General features: G+C 38.5%; 1 protein-coding gene across 1 annotated transcript in view; it reads left to right on the top strand.

Annotated features, from left to right (window-relative positions):
• The window catches only part of LOC133607627 (neurexin-2-like), a 416009-nt gene that overhangs the window by 120087 nt on the left and 285005 nt on the right, over positions 1-10917 (top strand). Inside the window, exons 4-5 of the mRNA XM_061962447.1 lie at positions 1-361; positions 1818-1841. The exon at positions 1-361 is cut by the window's left edge and continues 632 nt beyond it. Of these exons, the coding sequence (XP_061818431.1) occupies positions 1-361; positions 1818-1841 (385 nt within the window). The remainder of the gene's footprint in view (positions 362-1817; positions 1842-10917) is intronic.

The raw sequence follows: 10917 nt of genomic DNA, 5'->3' as shown, positions 1-10917 counted from the left end.
TACCGAGAGTCCAGGCTCACGGTGGACAACGAAGAGAAGGCGGCGGAGGTCAAGTCCAAGAGGAAAGAGATGGCGGTGGTCAGTGACCTCTACGTGGGCGGGATCTCGCCTGACGTGCGCCTCTCCGCCTTGACGTCCAGCAACGTCAAGTACGAGCCGCCCTTTCAGGGCTTCGTCGCTAATCTGAAAGTAGGGGAGGCTCTGCCCGTGCTCTTGGACGGCCAAGCTGTCCACAGCGACTTGGACTACATCTGTGCCGCGCACCCGCCCTGCAGCAACGGAGGCTTGTGCTCCGTCAGCCAGGGAGAGGTCCTCTGTGACTGCATCAACACCAGCTATGTGGGGAGCTACTGCCACGAAGGTGAGGCAAATCACACCTTTGTGTTCGCGGCAAAACACTCTCTGTGAATGATCAAAAACTGAAGTCAAATCACCGGGAGAACTGTCGGTTATTGATGCAGAACAACTTCTAATGTGACAGCAGCTTGATGTCTTTTGTTTACTCAGAACTACTCGAAAACACTCAGGAGAGCAAAGCTGATCTTAACTTACTTACAGTTGAAAACATCCAATAGAAGTCAAGCCTGTCTTTAATTAGAAAGTATTTAGCTGAATATATTTAGCCACAATTAAAAAACAACAACATGTTTTTTAAAAAAGAGGATCCTTTTAATGAGTACAATCGACTAAATACTGAAAGATTCACTATTTTGTTCTGTGTAGTCTTTGGGATCATTTAAACATTTAAAAGACAACTTAATCATAAAATATTTTAATTGTTGTATTATAGATATCTTTTTTTTTCAATATAAATAATAGAATCCTTACATTGTCTTGTTTTGTGACATTTAAAAGTATATCATTTTATCTGGACTCGACATACATCATGACGTACTGTTTATAATACGTTTTATATTTTATCGGTAAGATGTTTTTTGCCTTGAAATATTGTTTTTTATTATTGTATTATTCAATTAATAATTCTCCATACAAGTAACATGATTAATCATTGTGTTATCTGCTTTTCTGACATTTAAAAGTACCGCGTATGTATCATTTTGTTTTGACTCAACTTATATGATGACGTACTGCATATATTCATTATTTCATTTGAAAAATATGTTTTATTATTGTATTATTTTATTCTCAATATAAGTAACATAATTAGTCGTGTTATTCGGTTTTGTGACTTTTTATTATTGTATTCTCAATATAAGTAACATAATTAGTCATGTTATTCGGTTTTGTGACTTTTTATTATTGTATTCTCAATATAAGTAACATAATTATTCATGTTATTCGGTTTTGTGACTTTTCAAAGTATTTATATTTTGATTTTAACTCAACATATATGATTACGTACTGTATGTTTTGTTATGTTATTATCATTTAATATGATTTCAAGATTCAAGATTGTTTATTGTCATATGCACAGTTAAACAGACAGTTTGCCGTATAATGAAAATCTTACTTTGCTAGTCCACCCTTCAACAAGTCACACGGTACTTAGCTAAAATAAATAATATATAACATTGATTATATTTGATCAGACATTACGGTGGCTTGAATGCCACTTAAAGATAATATGTGACTTCATATCAAATCCACATAATTATGAAATAACTTGCACTATCCAATAAGGACAAGCTCATATTTAATTGAAATAAACGTTTCCGGTTTTGAAGTGGATTTTTAGGAATGAGAACATTTGTGGGTGAACTATTCACCAAATATTTCGCAGCTGTGTTAGCTTTGTAGACTAAAAACAGATTCTACTGTCAACAAAATAAATATGTCTGTTTTTCTTCCTATTGCAGCAGGTGTCCAGAAAGAAGTAGAAGGTAAGCCAGTGCATTATGAAAAATGAGCATAATAACCATGTGTAGTCTTTGCAAAGGCTTTTAGTGCAGCCTTAGCGTTGTTTGCTCTAATCAAGTTGTTATTGTCAGTTTGGACTGCAGTTCTGACATCCCACAAATTAGGCTGGAAGGACACTGTCGTCACTAAGTAGGAAGGTTTTTGTGTAGCTGCCTGCAATTGTAATCAGTGCACTCTCGGTGACTGGCGAGGTGTGCAGAGTATGTGGGCGTCGCACAGCATGGAGGGAGGCAACAACTCCAATGAGACTTATTGTTTTCTACCTCTCCTGTACAGTAAGTGCCACATTTGTTTGCTGGCCTCGGATGACATTTGAGCTCCCAGCTTGACACGAAGAGTCAAACATGACTGCAGAAATCCACTGACGGATTTCTGAGGACATTCATCAATTTGTTGTATTATTTTGCACGACGTGACTTCCCAGAGATGTTTTGTTCTCTCCGAGGGGGAGGCACTGTCTCATTACCGTCTCGTTATCTGCAACCAAAACGGCCAGCTTTTCTAGTAACACACAGAATGTTAGATGGAAGGACATTTGTTTCGTAGCTATATGAGACTTGTATACGTTGCGTCAGCAAAGTGGAGGTTGCGGGATCGGCTCTGGGGAGATGCACTGAACCATATGCGTTATCAATCACTGTTATGCAGCAGACTATGTACACCTGCTCTCCAAAAATCCATGAATCCGCTAGGTGTATTCGCTTGGACAGCCCAGCAAAAATATGACATGGATGCAGTCTCAAATGTTCATGAGACGTGTTTAGTATATAAGGTATATGTAGGCCTGGGCCAATAGTCAATAAATCAATTAATTGAATAACAAACGAAAATGAACTCAATAAATGTTCTGTCATCGATACATTGCTATGTTACTTTGTTCTCGTTTGTTAGGGTTCTCGCTATCAGCACCTGAGCGCGTTTATTCCATAGCCCAGTTAAATGAACAGAGTGAACCATCTTGTAAGTCATCCACAATCTTTGTCTCAGTGGGCGGGGGAGGGACCGCTAGCATACATACAGAGGATGCACGGACATAGCCTCGCCAGTGAGAAGCGTCGCAAAGTAACAAAAGTTAGGAGGAAAAATATTTGCGAGCAAAATGAGCCCATCGACACCGACTAACAAGTGTGCAGGATTTGTCCGAAAGTGATGGCAACAAAAAAGGGAAAAAATGCATTTCCGGCTGTTCAATATTTATAATAATAATAATAATAATAGACCTTTGCAACTTAGATTCAATATCCCTCTTCAAATCAAGACTCAAAACACACCTATTCCTGACTGCGTATTCATTGTAACCATCTTTTCTTTTCCCTTTGTTGTTGGTTTTTTTTGTTGTTGGTTTTTTATCCAATTTGATTTTATTGTTGTGATTTTGTACGGTGTCCTTGAGTGCCCAGAAAGGCGCCTTATAAATAAAATGTATTATTATTATTATAATATTAATAATAATAATGAATTACATTTGTAACGCACTTTCAATCAATCAATCAATCAATGTTTATTTATATAGCCCTAAATCACAAGTGTCTCAAAGGGCTGCACAAGCCACAACGACATCCTCGGTACAAAGCCCACATAAGGGCAAGGAAAAACACACCCCAGTGGGACGTCAATGTGAATGACTATGAGAAACCTTGGAGAGGACCGCATATGTGGGTAACCCCCCCCCCCCCCCCCATGGATGTCGAGTGGGTCTGACATAATATTGTGAGAGTCCAGTCCATAGTGGATCCAACATAATAGTAAGAGTCCAGTCCATAGTGGGGCCAGCAGGAAACCATCCCGAGCGGATTTGTTAAAATCTCAAAGTGCTACAAAGTATAAAAAAGGTAAAAAAAAATAAAAATAGAATGTTAGAATATATAATAGAAAATTAAAATAGAAATAAAAACATGAAAAACACTAGATAAACACTAGATGAAACATAGACACATAGATAAAATAGAAATAAAAACATGAATGCACTGGATAAAACAGATAGGCATGCAGTGCATTTAAAAACAAGAAGGCAGAGAAATTAGATAAAAGCTGTGCTTGAAAGCTGGGTTTTTAGTCCCTTCTCAAAACGGTCGACCGACTGTGGTGCTCTATGATGGTCGGGGAGAGCGTTCCAGAGTTGGAGTGCGGTCGAGCAGAAAGCTGAAATGCAATTTTAGTCCATTGTTTACTTATTTAGGATAATTAAAGGTTACTCACCTTCCAATTGCAATGATGAACAATACTAATGAAAATAGGTTAATTGCGTTTGAAAGGAATATTTGCATTATTTTAATGACATATTATGATTACATTAGTGCTTAATTTGGTCTCAAAATAACAATAATACTGTTTATTGGCTCTAATGTGAGGGACATTCTATTGTCCAACAAAATGTATTATTGACCCAGGCCTAGTTATATGTGTATGTTTCATAAGCAATACTTGCTTACGTACGCCCGCGCGAGCAGCAACACGGCGACCATTATTAGATGACATAGTGTACGACAACAAGAGCGCATCACAATACTTATTGGATTAGAGTTTGACATGCAGACACTCCCCTGTGCAGGTGGCGTGAAAACAACAACACTTTGTTTTTGAAAAAAATAGTCTGTTGTCCTTGCAAAATAGACTGCATCAATGGTCGTCCGTATGCTTTATTGGATCTTGAAGTGCTGTAGGAATAATCCCTTCGCTTCGAGGCAACGAAACAATTTGGCACAGCAGGTGGTTCATCTACAGTATGCAGCATGTGGGATCCCGTTGATCTATGTGGACAAAGGCCACGCCGTGGCACGCTCTAATGCCAAAAGCATCCTCTGATGTTTTGAGAGCAGAAAAAGCAGGTCTGCGAGCGAGAGATAAGAGCATCCACCTCACATCGCACGAGCGGACCGCGGAGGATTCTCTCAAACGTCACGGGACCGCCAAACAAACAAACAAAGTCAAACACATTGCTTTGTCGGATTGTTTTCTGTAGTTTTTTTGTACTTTGGGAAGTACAGGAATGACAAAGCAAGCATGGGCATCCTTAAAAGAAGGACACAGCTTGGTCTGAGTGGACTGGGATCTTCTAGTAGCAATGCCCTTGGTCTAATCCCTCATTACAACACGCTGCATAATACTCGACTTTTCATGCAAAACAAATTTAGCAAATCCTAATCCTTATGCAATGTCTCTTTCTTCCTAGTTGCTCGCTAATTAACTCCTCGATAATAACTGCATGTTTTTCTAAGCATGTAATTGTGTAGTTGCCCACTCTATTCCGGAAAATAATTGTACATCTAAGGCCCCCGTACACACGGGAACGTAAAGTATTGTATCGCTTTGGCCTGTCGCGTTCTGGGTCCCCTGTAAAGATAACGAGTTCAAGAGTGGGTCATTCTGACTTTTATGTTGTCTTGTGGACAAGCAAACCACTACTTTTTGAGAACAATGTTGTCACGACGTGACAAAGAAAAAAAGAGACAACATTAACCTGATCATTTTACTATAATTCTACTTTGTCGTCAGTCCAGACCAGAGTGTTTTTCAACCACTAGTGTGCCGCGAGATACAGTCTGGTGTGCTGTGGGAGATTACTTAATTTTACCTATTTGGGTTAAAAATAGAGATGCGTTATATGATAAATGCGTTAAAATGTAATATCGGAAATTATCGGTATCGTTTTTTTTTTATTAGCTTCACGGTGGCAGAGGGGTTAGTGCATCTGCCTCACAATACGAAGGTCCTGAGTAGTCTTGGGTTCAATCCCGGGCTCGGGATCTTTCTGTGTGGAGTTTGCATGTTCTCCCCGTGACTGCGTGGGTTCCCTCCGGGTACTCCAGCTTCCTCCCACCTCCAAAGACATGCACCTGGGGTTAAGTTGATTGGCAACACTAAATTGGCCCTAGTGTGTGGATGTGAGTGTGAATGTTGTCTGTCTATCTGTGTTGGCCCTGCGATGAGTTGGCGACTTGTCCAGGGTGTACCCTGCCTTCCGCCCGATTGTAGCTGAGATAGGCTCCAGCGCCCCCCGCGACCCCAAAGGGAATAAGCGGTAGAAAATGGATGGATGGATGGATGGTTTTTAAAAAAAAATTTTTTTGTATTAAATCAACATAAAAAATACAAGATACACTTACAATTAGTGCACCAACCCAAAAATCCTCCCTCCCCCATTTACACTCATTCACACTCATTCACACAAAAGGGTTGTTTCTTTTTGTTATTATTTTCTGGTTCCTACATTATATATCAATATATATCAATACAGTCTGCAAGGGATACAGTCCGTAAGCACACATGATTGTGCGTGCTGCTGGTCCACTAATAGTACTAATCTTTAACAGTTAATTTTACTAATTTTCATTAATTACTAGTTTATATGTAACTGTTTTTATATTGTTTTACTTTCTTTTTTATTCAAGAAAATGTTTTTAATTTATTTATCTTATTTTATTTTATTAATTTAAAAAAAAAGTACCTTATCTTCACCATAACTGGTTGTACAAATTAGGCATAATAATGTGTTAATTCCACGACTGTATATATCGGTATCGGTTGATATTAGTATCGGTAATTAAAGAGTTGGACAATATCGGATATCGGCAAAAACCATTATCGGACATCCCTAGTTTAAAATATTTTTTGCAAACCAGTAAATATAGTCTCCAAATTATGTGTTGTTGTTGACTGTCGGTGCTGTCCAGAGCTCGGCAGAGTAACCGTGTAATACTCTTCCATATCAGTAGGTGGCAGCCGGTAGCTAATTGCTTGGTAGATGTCGGAAACAGCGAGAGGTAAAAAGGTGTCTAATGCTTAAACCAAAAATAGACAAAAGGCGAGTGCCCTTAAGAAAAGGCATTGAAGCTTAGGGGAAGGCTATGCAGAACAAAACTAAAACTGAACTGGCTACAAAAGGAAAAAAAAACAGAATGCTGGACGACAGTAAAGACTTACTGTGGAGCAAAGACGGTGTCCACAATGTACATCCGAACATGACATGACAATCAACAATGTCCCCACAAAGCAGGATAAAAACTACGGAAATCTTCTTGATTGCTAAAACAATGTAGATGCGGGGAATATCGCTCAAATGACGACATGACACTGCTACTGGAAAATACCCCAAAAAAGAGGAAAAAGCCACCAAAATAGGAGCGCAAGACAAGAACTAAAACACTACACACAGGAAAACAGCAAAAAACTCAAAATAAGTCACGGCGTGATGTGACAGGTCGTGACAGTACACCTACTTTGAGACAAGAGCTATAGTGATGCATGCTTGTTTATGGTTTAAAGTCATATCCAACAACTTTTTACTGTCAACTGAGTTTCGTTTTTTTATTATTTCTGCTGGTGGTGTGCCTCCGGATTTTTTCAACGCAAAAAATGTGCATTGGTTCAAAAAAGGTTGGAAAAACACTGGTCCAGACTAAAGATGCTTTTTTGCGTAAGTTCACCATAATTTTTTTTTTTTCATTACATGTAGTATGGTTGCGCGAATTAGGCGAGATAAATGACCTTAGCGCAATTGTTTGCTTTTTGGGACGTCTAAAGGGGGGGAGATGTCAGGTCATGCTCCCTTCATTGTTTTCCTTTGGTGTCCATGGAGCGCTGATTCATTTCACTTGCCTCTGATTGGTTATCAGAGGCTCACCTGCTCCTGATCACTAATCAGAGAGCTTTAAATGCGAGTGTCACCCTGCATTCCTCGCAGGTCCATTTCTTCGCCTTATCCGACAGTTTGCGTTCTTTACAGCTTCACTTTAATGGTTTATTTTGGTTTTGTTTTACGCTGGGACTCTCAAGCTTATCGCCGTATGCCTTTTCGTGTGCATCCCCTGCGGCACGCTGTCTTTGGTGTTGTTGCTGAGTCCAAGGATTAAAATGTCATTCTAACGTGCACTTCTCCTGAGGTCACAACACCCATCGCGACGACACAAATAGAACGCCACAAAATGTTATAGATTGGGCCGACAATAGAGCTTTTAATACTGGCGTTATATAGCGATAATGCATGTTGATGACACATTCTAGTTTAAATTCGACAGCGACAAGTGAACAAAGCCGTCCTCAATGCAATGCACCCTCCTATCTACATTCTAAATCACTAATCGTCGCCTCCAGAAACTGTGTTTCTAACAATTATCGTTATCACTGGAGGACTGGAGTACAAGGAATAGCTGAACAGGCTGCACTACACACTATAGGCGAGTACAAAAAAAGCCTGGCTCACCACTAAGCTAGAGTCCTGAATTCAAACAGATGTGAGCCTATCGATACAAATATTGATAATGACAATACCAAGTATACTATCAGTATATGGTCGATGCTACAGTGATCATTTATTATTATCACAAAATGTGTTTTGTCATTTTTGTTATTGTTTACAAACTTGGGAAATAAGAGCCAATAGCAGTTTTTGCTTGTTTAGTTATCTTGCATTATTATAGATTTTGAATGTATTTAAAAGAATAATGAAAATTATAGTAATAATATTAGATGCTATTGTTACACCGCCTTTGTGTGTTTTGTCAGATTACAACTGTTATCAAAAATGGGATCAATGGTTTGCCCACCACTTTCACACGAATCAGCCGACTACGACGGTACCACTGGCTTATACGGCGTCCGATGGGTGCTACAAATTGTGAATTCAAATATTTTATTTATTTATTTTTTTCATGTTTCATTTGTTTTATACAATTATTTTAATTTTGACAGTACCACTTAAGAAATATTTTAATTGCTGAAGCGGGTTTATTGAATGTTAAATGCGCTGAAAAATAGACCTTTTGTACACTGTTGAGGGGATTCAATGTTCAGTAGCGTGCAAGTGTGTTTCTGTATAGTACCTCCAGGCGTGTCAATGTGGTGACATAAATTACGGTATTTTGAGAGGTGAAGTCGGACTAAGTAGGACATCACTGAAGGCCCAGGTGAGAAACGCACGGCCCGCCATTGATTTTGAGTAACATTTTAATTAAAAAATTAATCGTACAAAAAGTGGGGCGTCAGAAAACCGAGTTTTGACCGTATAAGATCAAATATTGTCATTTAATATGAAATCATGTGGGAAAAAAATAACAATAATAAAAGTTACACACAAATGTGATGTCATTTTTAAAAATGTGACATTGAAAAGCACCTTACTTAGTGGCCTATATAACACATTATAGACATAATGCCAGAAATGATTTCATAAATGCTTGTGAGGAAATGTCCTTAGTTAAATATGTGCTTTATTTATATGTAGAAACAATGCCAGAGTTCCGTAATGAGGCTGCAAGCTGAATCCAAAAAGCTCAAAGCAAAATGCCAACATATAAATTACGGAAGCTTCCATCGCCTGCTGTTTTAGTTGCCTTTTTGCCATTTAAAAATAGCAAACCAAAGAGTATGAGGAAGAGAGGGGAAGGCAGTTTTATGTTCCTATATATGCTCCTGGGACTCTATCTCTGCATTTCCACGCTGAGATTTGGCTGTAAGGCTCAGCCAAGTAGGATAAGAATATTCAATGCGGTGACTGCCTGACTAGGATATTTTACTGGGCCAGGGTACCACAGATTGCATCCGCTTTGCCTCCAATCCTCCCACAAAAGTGCAAGATTAAGCTTGGTTGGTCAGGGCGTTTGTCACATTGTGCCTGTGACGCTTTGACCAGCACGGGTCACATGGTTTGCTGTGCAGTGTTCAAATGTACAAGATGTGTTCTCAAAATAATTTTAGGAGGAGAATGTGTTTGTTGTTTGACCAGAACACGACCCTGTGGACGCTCGGTACTTGGCTTCTCTCAGACGCTGAGTTACAGAATTTGCACACACAGAAACACTGCACACGTAACATTTAAAGTTCAATTTCTGCATACTTAATTAACATATAAGGGCAAAAATCACAGAAGTAACTCTTGTTAATATTAATGCTACTATATTTTCCAACTATTTTTATTACAGTCATAATACATCTTCACTAGGTACACTGCAAAAAATCAGTGTTAAAAAACAAGAAATAAAATAAAATTAGGGGTATTTTATTTTAACTAAACAAAATTATCTGCCAATAGAACAAGAAAATTCGGCTTGTCAAGACTTTCCAAAACAAGTAAAATTAGCTCACCTCAATGAACCCAAAAATACCTTAAAATAAGTATATTCTCACTAATAACAAGTGCACTTTTCTTGGTAGAAACAAAAATGAGACCTTTTTGCTCAATATGTTTAATTAAGTAAATGCTAGTGCCATTATCTTGACATAATGATATGCGCTCGGCATCATGATTTTTTTTTCATGCTTGAAGTAAGAAATTATTACTTTAAAAAGGTAGTTTTATACTTGTGAGTGTTGATGACACAGATTTGCATCAGTTGATATTCTAGTTTCAAGCATGTTTTGTCAAGACTAGGACTATGGCGTGATTTGTTCTTCCGTGGTGCAAATGATTTGGACCATACGTGGCGTGAAGGTGAGTACATGATTTAATATAATGACAATAAAAAGGAACAAACGAAAGGCGCTCACAGTGGAGGTACAAAACTTGGCTATAAACACAAAACTTGCACAAAGGCAGAAACTATGAACAATGAAACAAAAACACTAACTGTGGCATTAATAAACAAAAACTTACTTGGCATGGACTATGAAGCAAGCAGCGTGAACTGGGCATGAAACGTAAACATGGCATGAAGCAGAGTGTCAGGGGTGTGCAGAGCATAAATGTGATGTCCCCAGGCTGACCAACAGAAAATGACAAGCTTAAATAACACAGACATGATTAACAACAGGTGCGTGACTCAAAACGTGAAACAGGTGTGTGACATGACAGGTGAAAACTAATGGGTTGCTATGGAAACAAAACAAGGGAGTGAACAACCAGGAACTAAGAAAGTGTCCAAAAAACAAACAGCACATGGCCAAACAAAACATGATCAACACAGACATGACATGTTTTACTCAATATAGGTCATACAATCTCAGTTACAAGATGAGATAATTTAGGACCAAAACACTTAAAACAAGTAAAACACTCTAACATAAAATCTGCTTAGTGAGAAGAATTATCTTATCATCCAGAAA

Source organism: Nerophis lumbriciformis, linkage group LG09, assembly GCF_033978685.3.
Source record: "Nerophis lumbriciformis linkage group LG09, RoL_Nlum_v2.1, whole genome shotgun sequence".
Taxonomy (NCBI): Eukaryota; Metazoa; Chordata; class Actinopteri; order Syngnathiformes; family Syngnathidae; genus Nerophis; species Nerophis lumbriciformis.
This window is presented reverse-complemented; position numbering and strand designations above follow the sequence as displayed.